Source organism: Palaemon carinicauda, chromosome 24 (assembly GCF_036898095.1).
Source record: "Palaemon carinicauda isolate YSFRI2023 chromosome 24, ASM3689809v2, whole genome shotgun sequence".
NCBI lineage: Eukaryota > Metazoa > Arthropoda > Malacostraca > Decapoda > Palaemonidae > Palaemon > Palaemon carinicauda.
The window spans coordinates 95,941,222-95,960,890 of NC_090748.1; the positions used below are offsets into that span (position 1 = coordinate 95,941,222).

General features: G+C 32.6%; 1 protein-coding gene across 12 annotated transcripts in view; it reads left to right on the plus strand.

The window, feature by feature from the left end:
- LOC137618218 (band 7 protein AGAP004871-like) overlaps nt 1-19,669 on the plus strand; it is a 201,817-nt gene that overhangs the window by 151,479 nt on the left and 30,669 nt on the right. For all 12 annotated transcript variants that reach the window (XR_011039754.1, XR_011039753.1, XR_011039752.1 and 9 more), the window contains exons 5-6: nt 7,181-7,342; nt 9,315-9,480. Coding sequence is in view for 9 of the 12 variants with exons in the window: in XM_068348344.1 (XP_068204445.1) it covers nt 7,181-7,342; nt 9,315-9,480 (328 nt within the window). In the remaining 3 variants the exon portion in view is untranslated. The remainder of the gene's footprint in view (nt 1-7,180; nt 7,343-9,314; nt 9,481-19,669) is intronic.

Genomic DNA, 19,669 nt, shown 5'->3' on the forward strand with positions numbered 1-19,669 from the left:
CATCTATTTTCTAATGTCTCTTCAGTTAAAGCGATTCCTAGTCAATTCCGGTGAAGAAATTAAGCGTTCATTAGTGATCCATAGCTTTTGTGAATATTCACTACAGCATCATATAAGGTGGCAACAGATCTTATCAACTATCTTCAGTTAGAGAAGATTTTTGCTTGTTGCGTTCACAAAGAACAATTTATCTTAATTAATAAATCTTGAGAAATATGAATATCCACTACAATGCTTCAGTTAACTTTTTTTTATTTATGAAATTTAAACTGTATAGAGTTGCACTAGGCCTGGGAGGTTTGTTGAGCATAGAGATTCTCAGGATGATGAAAAAAAAACAATGTTGAGCCTCTTCAGTTAGAGAATTAGTTTTCTAATCACTCCTAGATAGAGCAAGAATTTAGAACTATTCAGTTGTCTTAAAATGAAATGTTAATTCTGTTTCAGTTAGAGCATACATAACCACTGGTAAAGACAGTTTATCATTAAGTTTATTTTCCAAAAAGCAAAGCAGCCTGTCTACTACGTCATTTTCCTTGTCAAAATTGTATTTGTACAATGTCTCATCCATTGGCTAAAGCACTATGTACAGTATGCCACATTTCTTATGGAGATGTGGGTTGTGATGTCTCTTCTATTGCTGAAGTATATACTACCTCACTTGCATTAGCATGTAATCATAACCAGCAACTTCATATCAAATGTACATACTTACTAAAAGCTTTTCCGTATCAAAATTAAGATATTTCACAAAATAATATTGCACATAAATCATATTTGGTGTCTGACCACTCCTCCAAACGGAATGCAGTGGTCATGTTCACTTTTCCTTTAGCTTGTATTGGTGCTAAGTACCCTTTACTTCAAATTAATTCAACCACTAATGGTCACTTAAAATCAAGTTCTCTTGGTAATTAATGCCCCCTTGATATACTTTTCACTTCCTCACTGATGGTCACTATGCATCAAAATATGTACTTTATCTTTTTAAGGTCTTCAATGCAATTGTACTTTGTTACTGTCAGTGCCTCCACATTTTGTCATTGATGAACACTGTCTAACAATTTTACATTTTTGTTGAAGGGTGATCAATATAAAGTTAACATGATTGCTTGCAACAAATTCACACCGAATAGGACGATTACAAAAGCCTACATCATGTGTTCTTTGTGACTAAGGGTAGTTTCACATAAAAGGCACTGGTGTTTACTTTACATCAAGTGTACATAGTCCCTTTTGGGCTTCTCAAATTATGTTTACTTCATCCCATGTGGCCTCTTCATACTAAATGCACTTCGTGTTTGGCCTGGCAATTACTTTTCACCAAATTTTCTATGCTGCTAATGGCTATTTCACATCAAACATGGTCATTGGAGGATGTACCACACAACGTGAACTTGGCTAGATGACACCTTCCCCCCATGTTTAGTAGACCATGGAAGGCCATTTTACATCAAATGCATCAGGTCATGAATATTACATAGTTTGCATTTTTGGTTTCACTGAGAGTTACTACACATTAAGTGCATACCTAGTGGCCTAATATTCAGAATGTAACGCTTGATTCTAAGTATTTCACTTGGACTCTTCTGGAAGTTCCTAAAATAAGCCAATTATTGTTACCATCTCTTGACATCTCATTTCTCTTTTGTTATTCTAGCCTTCAGTACTGCTGCATCTTCAAATATTGATCGTTAGATCAATCTTGTCAGTGTTTAGTTATTGTGTGGAATGTTCCAGAACCATTATGATAGACCTTTGCGATTGTTGATCTTGCACAATGGCCAATCATTCTTATTATCATAATAATATGACCCTTTTTCCTATCCAAAGATAGTAGGTCTGGCAAAAAAGGTCCTTCTTTGCCCTTCTCCATATAATTTAGTTAAATCAGTTCATGTGATGTTAAGATTTTCAAAAAAAAACTCTCTTTAAAATACAATTTCAGGTTAAGATGATATGCCTCTTTCAGAGTCAAACTGTGACAGGTGGTAAGTTTCAGTGAGAATTCTGACCTTCAATGTTTGCAATCTAATCTTCATTTAGGTCTAGCATTGAACTTAGGTCATGTTTATATAGTCTAATGTGTATTAGGTTATTGAAAGAAGAATTAGAAGCTTAGGGGTATGGACTATATGATAGAGGATCAGGATATTAAGACGAGTATGAGTATAAATCAGGGTTAGTAGAGACATGACGTATATATTATTTATGTTTAAAGAGATGAATATCGAGCTCCATAAGAGGTTACTATTTTATTCTTATGCTTTTAAACAGAGATGATAATAAGATTCGAGGTTTCAAACCGAGGATTTTGTTTTGATTAGATGTTAGTTGATAAGGACAGAATCTTAAAAGTCTTATTTTCATATATTATGGAATCAAGGATTTTGCATTCAGATCAAAAGATTCAGTTACAATTCGAGATAGAGCTATGAAACACATCCAGTTCAATGAGTAGAACAAGTTGCATAGAATAATACGAAAGGCACAATTATGTCTGTGAACTCGCAACATAAGGAAAGGTTGGATAGGGCCATACTTATTACAAGATTCATATTTATATAAATGATTATGCTTTTTGATTGGACAAATATTTATGAAAAGCTTGCATAAGATGAAGCAAATCATTGGTAATAGGTTAAATTTTGATGAATTCTCAGGCAGGGTAGCAAGTAAACATTAAGTTATAGGTATGAAAAGCTTGCATAAGATGAAGCAAATTATTGGTAATAGGTTAAATTTTGATGAATTCTCAGGCAGGGTAGCAAGTAAACATTAAGTTATAGGTATGAAAAGCTTGCATAAGATGAAGCAAATCATTGGTAATAGGTTAAATTTTGATGAATTCTCAGGCAGGGTAGCAAGTAAACATCAAGTTATAGGTATTAAAAGCTTGCATAAGATGAAGCAAATCATTGGTAATAGGTTAAATTTTGATGAATTCTCAGGCAGGGTAGCAAGTAAACATTAAGTTATAGGTAGAAGTTATGTAGAAGTACTGTTGTTACAAAATCTTTCCAGAAGGGGCACTTATAGGTTTGAGGGTTTGAGTGGTCAAATCTTAATTTTTTTTTAGGAAAATCTTAAGATGTAAGAAGAGTTCTGGTTGTAAAGACTGGTCAGAGGAACCAAATATTGCAGAGACTTTCCAGTTTTAAGGACAAATCAGAAGACACGACGAGCGGAGGTCTGCTTTTCTGACACATCCCAATTTATGAATGTTTGTATGAGACACCTTCTACGAGTGAGTGTGCCTATCAGCTATTTCATCTTTCTTGTTATACTATTTTCTTCTACGACTTAAGAAAGGTAATATTCCCATTTATGAATACATTTATGCAAGCAATGCATTAATGAAGGCATTGTCTTTCATGTACCAAATGAATAGGAAATGGCCACAATTTGCCAAAAATATGTCAAGGTCGACTAGTAAGATGTGACCAACATATATAGGCATAAACATTCATTTGAGTGATTGTTTACAAACAGAAAATTAATCTTACTGTGACGGTCACGTATTACTACATCTGTAGACTTAGAAGATCATTAATTACTGCATATCTATTGCATATTCCTATCTAATAAACATCTATGACAATGCAAGAAGGATCCTAATATTGAAATGTAAGATGTATGACCATTTATTAATCTAGGTTAGAAGTCTTCCTTGAGTTTCAAAACATTGAAAGTTTTTTAATTGAAATTCTCTTCCAAATCGATCAATGAGACACTACTCTGGTATTGTGTATCAGTTTTACTTCAACGGAAAGGCTAAATCAGATACCCCTACTGAACCAGTAGTGATATTCTATGACATTACATTACGAGAAATGAAAAGATAATTTCCTCTGAATCCCATTGGGAATATACACCATTATTTTTGTGCATCGTTTTCATGTTCATAAAACCATAGGTCACTATTCGTATAAAATTGCAGTGGTATTTCAAATATTCCTTTCATTAGACTAAATAAAATTTTATCAACAAACTGAATCATGGAAAAAAAATGCTAGCTTAAAGTCTGAGTTATATGAATAAGAAAATTCAACATCCACAAAATAAAAATATTCTTTCTTTCGAAGGCTTCTATGTCTTCAGCATTACACAAGGATTGAAATCATACATTTATGAAATACTCCTCATTAATAAATCCACGTCTCCATGTCTCATGTCTCATGTCTCCGTGACTGAACAGTGATGTCACGTGACTTCATAAAAGAAGCAAAAACACCGAAAATAATGAGAGGACGCAAGAATCTTTGAAAGTGTATATACTTCTAATTTTGCAATGGCGGTTGCCAAGGAAGTTTAGTCAATTTTATTAATAACACCATCTACGTTTGTTCATTTGTTTTTGGCACAGTTAAAAGAATTATGGCGTAATCAGAAGCTCTCTGTTTTATGTATACATGTACAGATAGACTTTCACATGAACCTGTATGTATGTATACATACATACATTATACACATGTATATAATAAATAGATATATGTGTATACAGTATATAAGCTTATATGCATATGAATGTATATAATGTATGTACATATACATATACATACATATACACACACACATATATATATATATATATATATATATACATATATATATGTATATATATATATATATATATATATATATATATATATATATATATATATATATATATATATATATATATATATACAGGCAAACCCTATTCTTCAAGAAACACATTTAAAGCTTCCCTCACTTTTTGAGTTTTTTCTCTGTCTGCTTTTGTTTATTTAATCTATCATACAGATACATATTTATTCTTTTAAGCTTCAGTGAATGGTACTGACATAATGGGGTACTTTAGCTTTTAAAAAAAGAGCAACTCTATAGATTCTAGTTTTGAAATATTTCATCTGTATACAATAGAGCCACATAATCTTAAGTAATAAATTTTACATAATAAATTATAATTCTGCCTCATAAAAATATGTCGTAGGTGATACAAAGAATATTTTGTCAATTATGTCGAAAGTAGGAAAGATATGCAGTTCTGAATTCACGATTATTTTAAAATAACTAGTTTTTTTTTGTTTTGTTATTATCTTACTAATCTCTAAAGGTTCAACTAAAGTTCCTTTTTAGTGACAGGAAATGTTAGTCAGGTGAAGAGGATTATTACTGAAGTGTTGGCTTTTTGATATTTCAACGAAAGCTTAGAAAGCTGAGAACTTCTAACATTATTGCCAATCAGGCAATAAGAAGGATGCAAAATAGATACACATACATTTGCAATGGAACGTAATAGTTTTGGACGTCTTTATCGTCCATGAGATATGCGACGAGTCTGGGTAATGACATGCTGAAACTATAGTCAATCCTTTTTAGTGAGGTAGATTTGCACCGACTCACCGGGGTGCCCTTTTAGCTCGGAAAAGTTTCCTGCTATGTGAATGGTTAGAGTTATCTTGTCTAACCATCCTGATTACTGAATGGTTAGACAAGATAACTCTAACCAATCAGATAGCAGGAAACTTTTCCGAGCTAAAAGGGCACCACTGCGAGTCAGTGCAAATGCACCTCATTAAAAAAAATTGAGTATAGTCATTATTTGGACGCCTCTCAGTGTCTTGTTGCCATGTGTACATTATTTATTTGTGATATGTTTGTTATGAAAGATTCTGTGAGGGTAAGTGAGAAATTAAGTTGCTAGCAATCAAAAATGATGGTACATATGGCAACAAAAGACATCCATTATTTATTTTTTTTTGGTCATATCTAAATTAGTTCAGTATATTTGTTTGGTCATAGTTTAAATATTTTTTGATATCTGACACACTTCGATAGTTACGTCAACACTTCAAAGATATTTCCAGATTTGAACGAAATTACAAAATTCCACTTCCGATCTAAAGTATAAAGACAACATAGACGAACCTATGTACATACTAACACACACACACACACACGAATACACAACCCCATACAACCATATATCCCACCTTTCAAAAATAACAGATAATTCACAATAACAGAAAATACTTTCCAAAAGAAAATTTGAGATGTTTGTCAGAGTCAATCTGATGATGATGATGACGATGACTGTCTTCTGTGGGAAATTTCAAAAAGAATTTGAAGAATAATCAGCGGAATTTTGATAGCACATGAGAATCTCAGCAGCCATGGGAATGACGACTCAGAGTCCTTTTTTTTAAATATACAGTATATACATATTGTATGTAACAAATGTTAGCTGATTCTACGGTGCATGAATTGGTAGATAATGATATATCTCGTCCCGCATGGTGGAACCTCATACTTTACAACTTGGAATCACTGATGATTTTTTAGGTAAGATGTCTAGAGAATCGAGTTGTGATTCTGATTTACTTTTCCACTGATTCTACTATTAAAAGGTAGAGTACGTCGTAAGTGTTCTTAATCTTAGTCATCGCGTATGAAAGTGGGAGTGTAAAGATGGCCGAAAGTGGAAAGGACAAGTAAGGGTTTGAAAGAGACGTTCGAGTGTGCTGTACATACTGAAACTGCGACTTCGATAATATTTTTTGCATGCTATTTTTCCTTTTTCGTATTTGCATGGTAAGTGCATGTTCTTAACCGTGTATTGAAACCCCATATGTTGTGTTGTAACAAGTTAATTTCTTTGAAATGCATTCATTTAAATGTAACTATATTTTTTTCCTAAAGTCAATATACATAGTCTATTTTTCATGGAAAAAATTAAAGAAGTTCAAAATCTTTATCGAATTTACTTTTTCATGCTAATGTTTACAAAAAAAAAAAAAATATTTCAGATGTTTTTTGTCTTCAGATTTTTGTCAGCTTTTAGATAAACAATTTACAAGACTTAAAAAAAATATATTGTCTGCTTCATGATTAAAAGCTATATCATAAATAGCTCTCATGAAACTCAAAAAAAAAAAGAATAAATCCTCTTTTATCTTTTATTGTTCTAAAACTAAAATCCTTTTTATGCATATGGCACTATTCCTCTTCAAATGATAATATCCATCAGGCCAATTTTTTTCACAAGAAAAACTACCAGCTAAGAACAAAATTGAAAAAGCTTGTTTTTTACCAATTAGAATTTGGCAAAACCATTACTTCATTCAAAACCATCTCCCTCCAAAGCTATAGGATTCCCAGGATCTGTCTAATCCAACTCTTCCCCCCTACCCTGCAGCCACTCAACCCGCCTACTGGCGGCTACCACCCTGAGGAATGTCCTGGGTACCCGAAACCTGGCTGAGATTCTCAGCGAGCGTGAGTCCATCTCAGCTACCATGCAGAGTTCTCTGGATGACGCCACTGACCCATGGGGCGTCAAGGTGGAGAGAGTCGAAATGTAAGTTCTTGGGGTCTCGGTCCAGCATTTCCACCTGGGAATTTCTTTCGGTCATTAAAAACTCGTTTTCTGTTCCAGGTATCCTCTATACTGTTTCTAGATCATTGCAAAACAGATATCTTCGTGAGTATGTTTTTTTATGTGACGAAGAATTCTTGTCCTAGAGGGTATTGGTACTGGATGTTTTCTCTGTAAGTTAGATTAACATTATTCCCAGGCAAATTTCAATATAAAAAAATTTTTTACATTCTTTTTTTTTCTGTGATGGAAGATTCTTGTTCTAGAATTATTCGGCATTGGGTATTTTCTGCGTAAGTTAGATTAAGGTTATTTCTAAGCAAATTTCAATATATACAGTTTTTTTTTACAAAGATTTTTTTTTTTTTTTTTTTTTTTTTTTTGTAATGGAAGATTCTTGTCGTCTTAGATTTGTTCGGCACTGGATATTATCTGTGTAAGTTAGATAAGATTATTTCTCAGCATTTTTTTTTTTTTTTTTTTTTGCAATGATCTGATATTTTTTTATAAACCCCGTTCTTTGAATCATATCTAGTTTGGCAAAAGGAAAGAATGAGAAGGAAAAAAGGAAAAAAACATCCTATAGTCGCAAAATCCTATCCAAATCGTTCTAAAGCGTGAGTATATTTGGTAAATGTTCATTTAATCCTAAACCCAATTGTTCATCTATGTTCATCTATTTACTATTATTTATTTTTCAGGGAAAATATGTAAAATTGCATAAAACCTTTCAATTATATGTTATACCTAATATGAATTTCATACATCAAGCTATTCTTTTATAATAAATATATATATTTTGTTTTGACATTTATAATATCTATTTTCTATATTTATCTACATAAAGGCACCCCTTTTAGATTTATATCTAGGGGGACCAATTTTCAGAAATGTTCATGTTTAAGAATGCTATATCTATAATCCATATCATGTTAAATGTAGCTATAAAACAAAGGTACTATAAATTCTTGCGGTCTATATCAGGGATTTGCTTTCAAACTCAGATATACACTGTTAAATATGTACACTAAAAAAAGTTATAATACCTGGCAACATTTATTCCAGAATTTTTAGCGTTTTAAAAACGGATATATTAACGTAAAGGAGTGATATAACGGTCACCAACCCGTAAAAGATAATAACAAAGTAAGGTATAATTACGGTCGCCTGTATTTTACTGAAATACTGATGAGAACAGTTTATTTCTACAGAGAATATCCGATTAAAATTACGGTTTTCTTTAACACTGTTTCTATAAGTAAGTTAGCCTTATACTACCATTGGTGACAACCAAAATTTGACTAAAGGAAAACCTGTTTTAAAATCACGCAAATCATAGCAAGTTAGTATTCATTGGAAATGTCGTCTTGAGACCTTTCCAATAAATATAAACAATCTAAGGTTTGTGTGATTTTCAAAAGATTTTGCTACATCAGCAGTTTTGTTGAATTCATCACTGGCACTGAAAGGGTTAAGTTAGAAAGTACGATGAAAAATCAGAGGTGCATTTATGCCTTACAGATTTTTTGTCAACCGAGCGTCTATCTAATCTCAACTTATTCCATTGGAAATAATTTATGTGAAATGAAGAAACTGATTGATTTAATATACACTGTTAAAAATTTACCGTAAAAAAACGGTAAAAATCCTGGAATAAATGTTGCCAGGCATTTACCGGTTTATAAACGGATATATAAAAATTAGGTCATATGTATTTTACTGAAATACGGCTGAGAACAGTATATTTGTAAGGAGAATTTCTGGTTAAATTTACGGTTTTTTAACAGTGTACTGAACTGGTGTCCTAACATATGTAAATATGTGGGGGGGCCCACTTACATCCATAACATCAGATTTATCCCGTGAATTAATACCATGTCTACATTTTCCTTCCTGGTTCTCCAGACCATCATTACTCCTTCGCTTTAACTAAATCCCAATTGCAATTTCACAGCAAGGACGTCCGATTGCCCGTGCAACTGCAGCGTGCCATGGCTGCTGAGGCCGAAGCCGCCCGAGAAGCAAGAGCCAAGGTGATCGCCGCCGAGGGAGAGCAGCGCGCTTCCAAGGCTTTGAAGGAAGCCGCTGAGGTCATCAACGAGTCTCCGGCTGCTCTTCAGGTACTTTATCCTTGACCTATTTGCTTGGCCAAAAAAACAAACAAAAAAGAATAACACCCAGAGATTAGTGCAGGCTCGCAAAAAAAAAAAAAAAAAAAAAAAAAGATGATATCTCCTCCCTATCACGAGTCCCTCCACCCAAAAATTTCCACCCATGTATCTTAATAGTTTTCTTCTTGTTTATATAATGTGAACAAAGGCGGGATTTTTCTTTTTTCCACAGAAGTATGGAATTTTGGTCATGGAAGAGTAGTTGCTGATCCAGACGCCACCCTTGAGGGGGTTGGGAGTAGGGGGGGCTGGGAGTAGTTTGTTAAGGGGGAGGGGAGGGATGACATCGGTCCTTTACGAGAAAAGGCCAAAAACCTGTTTATATATTCTTTTCTCATATTTCAATCCTGTCTTACTACAGATTCTATTTAGCAAGTTTTAGTAAGTAATTCCTATCTTACCTGTCTTCCTATAGGCAATTCTTTTTAGTGTGGCAGATTTGTACCGACTCGCAGGGGTGCCCTATTAGCTCGGAAACGTTTCTTAATCGCTGATTGGTTGGACAAGATGATTCTAACCAATGAGCAACTAGCAAACTTTTTCAAGCTAAAAGGGTACCGCTGCGAGTCGGTGCAAATGGGCCCCATTAAAAAAATTGAGTATAGATTATATTTTATTTTTCTGTTTACTCTGATATCGAATATCCTCACCTAATCTTCCTTATGATAGTCATCTTTTTTTCTATTTAGCTTTCAACTCTCTGCATGGTTTACACCATAGGTAGTCTCTATAGGCATTATTTTTGCACAAAAGTGGAAGAGTTTTGTAAACTTGATTTTAGAAATTAGAAACTATTCAGACTCAATCAAGAGAAAAAAAATGGTATTTTCTAGCTATGAGGATAACTATTTTTACTATTAAGTAAATGTAGAAGAGTTTTGTAAACTTCATTTTAAAAATCAGTAACTATCCAGATTCAATATATTAAAAAAAAAAAATTCTACCAATGAGGATCAATGTTTTTAATACTCAAAAAGAGAATTGGACGAGTTTTGTAAACTTGATTTTAGAAATCAGATACTATCCAGGCTCAATTAATTAGATAAAAAAATTATATTTTCTACCCTCGAGGATAATTGTTTTTAATATTCAGAAAGAAAAGTGGAAAAGTTTGTAAACCTGATTTTTTAAATCAGAAACTATCCAGACTCAATAAAAAAATGGTATTTTGTAGCTATGAAGATAAAAGTATCTTATATTAAAGAAATTGGAAGAGTTTCGTAAACTTGATTTTAGAAATCAGAAACTATTCAAATTCAATAAAAAAAAAAATTGTATTTTGTAGCTATGAAGATAAAAGTTTCCAATATTAAACAGAAAAAGTGGTAGAGGTTCGTAAATTTGATTTTAGAAATCAGAAACTAATCAAAGTCATTTAATTAGGAATTTTTTTTTATTTTTTAGCCATGAGAATAACTTCTTTTAGATATTTAAAAATAAAAGTGGTAGAGTTTCGTAAACTTGATTTTAGAAATCAGAAACTAATCAAAGTCATTTAATTAGGAAAAAAAATTGTATTTTATAGCCATGAGAATAACTGCTTTAAATATTTAAAAAGAAAAGTTTAAGAGTTTTGTAAATTTGATTTTAGAAATCAGAAACTAATCAAAGTCACTTAATTAGGAAAAAAAATTGTATTTTCTAGCCATGAGAATAACTGCTTTAAATATTCAAAAAGAAAAGTTGAAAAGTTTTGTAAAATTAATTTTAGAAATCAGAAACTATCCAGACTCAATAAAAAAAAAATGGTATTTTGTAGCTATGAAGATAAAAGTTTCCAACATTAAAAAGAAAAAGTCGAAGAGTTTCGTAAACTTGATTTTATAAATCAGAAACTAATCAAAGTCACTTAATTAGGAAAAAAATTGTATTTTCTAGACTTAAGAATAACTGCTTTAAATATTTAAAAAGAAAAGTTGAAGAGTTTTGTAAAATTGATTTTAGAAATCAGAAACTATCCAGACTCAATAAAAAAAATGGTATTTTGTAGTTATGAGGATAACAGTTTCCAATATTAAAAAAAAAAAAGGTGTTAGAGTTTCGTAAATTTGATTTTAGAAATCAGAAAATAATCAAAGTCACTTAATTAGGAAAAAAAAAATGTATTTTCTAGCCATGAGAATAACTGCTTAAAATATTTAAAAAGAAAAGTTGAAGAGTTTTGTGAAATTGATTTTAGAAATCAGAAATAATCCAGACTCACTTAATGAAGAACAAAAATGGCATTTTCTAGCTAGGGGGATAATTGTTTTTGATATTCAAAAATAAAAGTAGCAGAGTTTTGTAAACTTAATTTTATAAATCAGAAACTATTCAAAGCCACTTAATTAAGAAAAAAATTATATTTCCTAGCTAGGACGGTAATTATTTTTAATATTAAAAAATAAAATAAGTGGAAGAGTTTTTTAAAGTTGATTTTATAAATCAGACCCTATTCAGATTCACTGAATTAGGAAAAAATGGTATTTTCTAGTGAAAAAGATAATTCTTTTTAATATTGAAAAACAAAATGTCATAAGCAGTACTATTCGCGAATTTATATCATTAAGTACTAACGAAGAATAGAATAATTCACACAAAACAATCCTAAAAAGGTAAAATTTACAATTCAGGGTTTTCTCCAAACCTTAAACAAATGTAAATCCCCTTCTGGTCAATTGCCAAACATTTAAAGAAAAACATACCATTTAATTCATATTAAAAAAAAAGATTCTGTTTTCCCAAATTCACACAAAATTATCCCAAAAAAAGGTAACCTTTACAACTCAGGGTTTTCTTAAAATCTTCAAAAAAATGCAGATCACCTTCAGGTTAATTGCCAAAACTTTAAAGAAAAATATACCATTTAATTCATGTTAACTATAAAAAAAAAAGATGCTGTTTTTCCTAATTCACATAAGACTATCCTAAAGAGGTTACCTTTATAACTCAAAGGTGTCTTTAAAATCATAAAGTAAAAAGAAATGCAAATTAACTCTGGTTAATTGACAAAACTTTAAAGAAAAATATACCATTTAATTCATGTTAACTATAAAAAAAAAAAGATTCTGTTTTTCCTAATTCACATAAGACTATCCTAAAGAGGTAACTTTTACAACTCACAGGTGTCTTCAAAATCATAAAGAAAAAAGAAATGCAAATCAACTTCTGGTTTATTACCAAACCTTTAAAGAAGAACATACCGTTTAATTCACGTTAAATATAAAAAAAATGTTGTTATTCCAAATATGTTTCCCAGAAGCAGTAGATTTTATTTCCATCCTCGAGCATCTGCTATGCAAAGCCCCAGAAGGAATATTTATGTAAATTACTAATGGTTTATTACCAAACCTTTAAAGAAGAACATACCGTTTAATTCACGTTAAATATATAAAAAAAAAAATTGTTTTTCCAAATATGTTTCCCAGAAGCAGTAGATTTTATTTCCATCCTCGAGCATCTGCTATGCAAAGCCCCAGAAGGAATATTTATGTAAATTACTGAAATCCACAAGGGCCATGAAATAGCTTCCGAAGGTCTTCCTCCCTTTTTAGAAATTCATGATTTTCCGCGTTACAGATCACAGTAACATTTGCTTATATTTCCTTTTTTTTTCTATTCGGTTTCACATCTGGGATTTTATGTAAATTTCGTAGTCTTTGAAGTTTCAGAGTAAATTTTCATCTTTAAATTATTATTCTTTTTCTTTCCATATTTCTGTTTCTTCTTGCTCTTCTCTTTATGCTTCTCTTCTTCTTTTTCTTTCTCATTTCTCTTTAAATTTCAGTTGTTATATTCAGTATGATTTTAATCATTTAGAAAAAATATATTTTCTTATCAATAACTAAAGTAGTGTCTCTACATAATATTCCATATATACATATATATATATATATATATATATATATATATATATATATATATATATACATATATATATGTATATATATATATATATATATATATATATATACATATATATATATATATATATATATATATATATATATATATATATATATATATATATATATAGAACATCTATGTTCATGATACTTTATAAACCCATAAACACCACCATTTATAAACATGAATACATAATCATAACGGAGAACATGGATAATTGTTATATAATGACATATTTCTTCCGAAAGAAATACAGAACTCGTAACATAAACATACAATAATAATAATAATAATAACAATAATAATAATAATAATAATAATAATAATAAGAATGGGGAGATAGGTAGTTTGGATCAGTAACTGCTTTCTCACCCTGACCACCACCAGCCTACAAGACTCGCCCCCCCCCCCCTTGTCCCCCCCAAACGCCCTCCCCCCAGATCCCCCCCCCTCTTCCCTCCCTCCCTCCCTCACTAATTAGATAACTATGTACTGTTCACAAGCTTCTGACCATGCTTTTTCACTTAGAGTGGCTTTTCAAAGAATCCCGTGTATGTGTCTCTGTTGTTGTTGTTGTTGCTGTTTATCTTTTACTTCTTCTCATCTCAATGTGAATTATTTGCGTGTTCTGGATTGGCGTGAGAATTTTCAGGTTTGCCCAGAAGCACCTCCTCTTGACGTCATCGAAGGATGAGGTGAGAACCAAAATGGGAGAGAGAGCGAGAGAGAGAGAGAGAGAGAGTCCATGGGGGGCCGAGGGAGTTTTTTTATTTTCTATTTTTTTTCATTTCTCAGCCTCGAGAGAGGAAAGGTAGAAAATACTTGAAGACCATAAAAAAAGGTGTTTAAAAAAGAAAAGAGTAAGCCAAGGGCATAAGAGATTCCTTTATTTTTTATTATGTTTTCAGGACGAGGGACAGGGTACTTATGAAAAAATGTAAACTTCTATTGACACATATCTCATGAATTTCTTTGTTGACTGTCGATTACCTACTTAACGATGACTAGAAAATCAGAGTTTTGCTACACCGATCACCAGTCAAAGACTAAAAAATACTAAAGACTTTCCACTAACAGCAATAGAATTATATTGCTCAGACTCTCTTGGTTTAGAGTTCAACTTTATCTGAGAATACTAGAGGTCGTTCTCGTGTTTTCTTAGCATCCTTCGGCCAGCAAACTTTGTAGCAAGTAACCAGTATTGGTCGATAAATTAACTTCACTCATATCCGTGTTTTTGTGACGTCGATGTGACTTCACTCTTACGCAAATACTGTCTTTGGTCCAAAGTTTTGTGGCAAGATGCTAAACACTGCCAGTAGTCTGTCAGTAGTCATTGGCTTCAGCTGACGAGGTGATTTGTTCAGGAAGGACAAATGAGACATTGAACAGTTCTTGTGCAAAGATTATGTGCAGAAGTAGGGATGAAATTCGATCCGCTTTAGAAAAAAAAAAAAAGGTTTAGCAACAGTTTTAATACTTAATTACGTATATCTTTTTTTATCCATTTTCATATCTTTCCTCGTTTACTGAAATAATATTGTTATGATTGTTACTTTAGACGCAGACTCAAATTTTTAATCCAAACGTCCCAATAGAATTGCTGATTTTATTTGACATATTGATCATGGCATAACGTTGTACTCCCTTTAGTGTTTTCTTTTTTTATTGAATTTCACAATAACCTATTCTTGGATAGAAGTGTGTAAAGCTATTAATTTTTTTTATCATTACAAGACAATACTTTAGGTATTCCATTCACTAGCTTTTGACAAACAATGAATAGTATTTAGCTGTGAAGAAAAGGAATTAGTCTACTGTAATTATTTTCCTGTTTTTCCAAATGACATTTCTTCTCCAGCAAGATCCTGGGTTGTATCCATTCTAGAATAAGAATAAGCACCAGACGTTATTGATATTATCACTGACTAAAAAACTCAATTAATTATATTAGTGACGAACTTGCAGGTTTTTTTTTTTTTTTTTTTTTTTTTTTTTTTTTTTTTTTTAAGCACCAGGATGAAATTGAAGACGCTAATATCTATTTCCCTGACTAATATTCCCAATTAATTTATTTTCTTAGTGACGATCTCGGTCTTTTTTTTTTTATCGACTTGATTCCCCATTTTAGAAAGCTATAGAAATCAATCGTGACCTTCAAAGGTTTGTATGAACTGCCCAGAAAACAGTTTATATGTCGTAACAGTGTTCACTTTCTTAATCTTTTTTTTTTTTTTTTTTGTTTGGCGTCTCTTTTATTTTGATGTTGTGTGCGAAAAGAGTTCTGTGGTAACTCATGTCTAGATTTCTTCTATTTTTACGCCAACTCATGTCTAGATCTATCTATATTTGCGCCAACTCATGTTTAGATCTCTTCTATTTTTGCGCCACCTTATGTCTAGATCTCTTCTATTTTTGCACCAACTCATGTCAAGATCTCTTCTATTTTTACGCCAAATCCTGTCTAGATCTCTTCTATTTTTGCACCAACTCATGTCTAGATCTCTTCCATTTTGGTGCCAGCTCATGTCTAGAACTCTTCTAGTTTTGGGCCGACTCATGTTTAGATCTCTTCTTTTTTTTTGCGCCATCTCATGTCTAGATCTCAACTATTTCTGCGCCAACCCATGTCTAGATCTCTTCTATTTTTACGCCAACTCATGCTTAGGTCTCTTCTATTCTTGCGCCGACTGAAGTCTAGATCTCTTCTATTTTTACGCCCTAGATCTCTTCTATTTCATGCCGACTCATGTCTAGATCTCTTCTTTTTTTTGCGCCAACTCATGTCTAGATCTCTTCTATTTTTTTACGCCAACTCATGTCTAGATCTCTTCTGCTTTTGCGCCAACTCATGTCTAGATCTCTTCTATTTTTGCGCCAACTCATGTCTAGATCTCTTCTTTTCTGCGCCAACTCATGTCTAGATCTCTTCAGTTTTTACGCCAACTCATGTCTAGATCTCTTCTATTTTTGCGCCGACTCATGTCTAGATCTCTTCTTTTTTTTGTGCCAACTCATATCTAGATCTCATCTATTTTTTTTTTGCGCCAACTCATGTCTAGATCTCTTCTGTTTTTGCGCCAACTCATGTCTAGATCTCTTCAATTTTTGCGCCAACTCATGCTTAGATCTCTTCTATTTTTGCGCCGACTCATATCTAGATCTCTTCTATTTTTACGCCCTAGATCTCTTCTATTTCATCCGGACTCATGTCTAGATCTCTTCTTTTTTTACGCCAACTCATGTCTAGATCTCTTCCATTTTGGCGCCAAATCATGTCTAGATCTCTTCTATTTTTGGGCCGACTCATGTTTAGATCTCTTCTTTTTTTTGCGCCAACCCATGTCTAGATCTCTTCTATTTTTACGCCAACTCATGCTTAGATCTCTTCTATTTTTGCGCCTACTCATGTCTAGATCTCTTCTATTTTTACGCCCTAGATCTCTTCTATTTCATGCCAACTCATGTCTAGATCTCTTCTTTTTTTTGCGCCAACTCATGACTAGATCTCTTCTATTTTTTTGCGCCAACTCATTTCTAGATCTCTTCTGTTTTTGCGCCAACTCATGTCTAGATCTCTTCTATTTTTGTGCCAACTCATGTCTAGATCTCTTTTATTTTGCGCCAACTCATGTCTAGATCTCTTCGGTTTTTACGCCAACTCATGTCTAGATCTCTTCTATTTTTGCGCCGACTCATGTCTAGATCTCTTCTTTTCTTTTGCGCCAACTCATATCTAGATCTCATCTATTTTTTTTTTGCGCCAACTCATGTCTAGATCTCTTCTGTTTTTGCACCAACTCATGTCTAGATCTCTTCTATTTTTTCGCCAATTCATGTCTAGAACTCTTCTATTCTTGCGCCAACTCATGTCTAGATCTCTTCTATTTTTGCGCCAACTCATGTTCATATCTAGATCTCTTCTCTTTTTGCGCCAACTCATGTCTAGATCTCTTCTTTTTTTTTGCGCCAACTCATGTGTAGATTTCTTTTATTTTTCACGCCAACTCATGTCTAGAACTCTTCTATTTTTGCGCCAACTCATGTCTAGATCTCTTCTGTTTTTGCACCATCTCATGTCTAGATCTCTTCTATTTTTGGCGCCAACTCATGTCTAGATCTCTTCTATTTTTGTGCCAACTCATGTCTAGAACTCTTCTATTTTTGTGCCAACTCATGTCTAGATCTATTCTATTTTTGCGCCAACTCATGTCTAGATCTCTTCTATTTTTAGCGCCAACTCATGTCTAGATCTCTTCTATTTTTGCGCCAACTCATATCTAGATCTCTTTTATTTTTTGTACCAACTCATGTCTAGATCTCTTATATTTTTGCGCCAACTCATGTCTAGAACTCTTCTATTTTTGTGCCAACTCATGACTAGATCTCTTCTATTTTTGGCGCCAACTCATGTCAAGATCTCTTCTATTTTTGCGCCAACTCATGTCTAGATCTCTTCTCTTTTAGCGCCAACTCATGTCTAGATCTCTTCTATTTTTGCACCAACTCATGTCTAGATCTCTTCTTTTTTTACACCAACTCATATCTAGATCTCTTTTATTTTTTGTACCAACTCATGTCTAGATCTCTTCTATTTTTGCGCCAACTCATGTCTAGAACTCTTCTATTTTTGTGCCAACTCATGACTAGATCTCTTCTATTTTTGGCGCCAACTCATGTCAAGATCTCTTCTATTTTTGCGCCAACTCATGTCTAGATCTCTTCTCTTTTAGCGCCAACTCATGTCTAGATCTCTTCTTTTTTTACACCAACTCATATCTAGATCTCTTTTATTTTTTGTACCAACTCATGTCTAGATCTCTTATATTTTTGCGCCAACTCATGTCTAGAACTCTTTTATTTTTGTGCCAACTCATGACTAGATCTCTTCTATTTTTGGCGCCAACTCATGTCAAGATCTCTTCTATTTTTGTGCCAACTCATGTCTAGATCTCTTCTCTTTTAGCGCCAACTCATGTCTAGATCTCTTCTATTTTTGCACCAACTCATGTCTAGATCTCTTCTTTTTTTACACCAACTCATATCTAGATCTCTTTTATTTTTTGTACCAACTCATGTCTAGATCTCTTATATTTTTGCGCCAACTCATGTCCAGATCCCTTCTATTTTTGGCGCCAACTTATGTCTAGATCTGCTCTTTTTTTTGCACCAACTCATGTCTAGATCTCTTCTATTTTTGCATCAACTCATGTCTAGATCTTTTTTTTTTATTCCTCAACGTTTTAAAAGAAATGGGCGAGGTCATTTCTTTTCTTAGGTGACGACTTAGAATGATTTGCAGCCAAGACTCCAACTTCAGTGTCTCTGTGGGGCTGATAATGAATAATGCGATCGCTCGAAAGGAAAATGCAGGGACGGAATAGTCAATAGTAGAAGAAAAAAAAATGCAGTGTTGGCTTATTCGCTTTCATACGATCAGTGTTGTTTTACGTTCTGTGTCGTAGAATAACCACTCTTATGGATGTGTACAGTCGAATATATCACTATCTTGCACCCTTGGTGTCTCTTCGATCGAATGTCTTATTATTATTATTTTTTTTCTTTTTTTTTTTTTTTGGTTTCTGCACACCGTCAATGCACATCAAAATGCATTTGCACAAATGTACACTCAATATCTGTGTCTATATTTCCCCCTTTTTTTAACCCCGACTGTAGCATAACTCAGAAAAGATTAGTCAAACTTTAAAAAGAAATAATAAATAATTCCGCCAAGAACGCTTCTTATCTCATATTTAGTGATGCTGGCTAGATAAGCATATTCCCTTTATCAACACTCCACCTTTTTTTTTATTATTATTATTTTCATTTCTACCATTATGCTTCATGCTTGTCAATTCTATAACCTCCTCACAAGTCACTTTTTTTTTTCAGTTCAACAGAACCAACCTGCTTCTTTATACATAAAGTAGTACTTGTAAATAAAAAAAAAAAAAAAAAAAAAAAAGCATTTTTTAGATCGACTCTGTCATCATATCCTGGACGCGGAAGTCTCTGGAATTTAATAAATGGATGGAAAACTGAGTAAAGGAAAGAAATAATACCCTATTGCTATTAGTTCAATTACGGATATACAGATACTAATTCAAAATCATATGTAAGATTTGAGCATTTCTCATTTCAAGTAGAGGAGAGTTAATAAGTTTTATTTACAATTGATAAACTACAAGTAGAGGAGAGTTAATAAGTTTCATTTACAATTGATAAACTACAAGTAGAGGAGAGTTAATAAGTT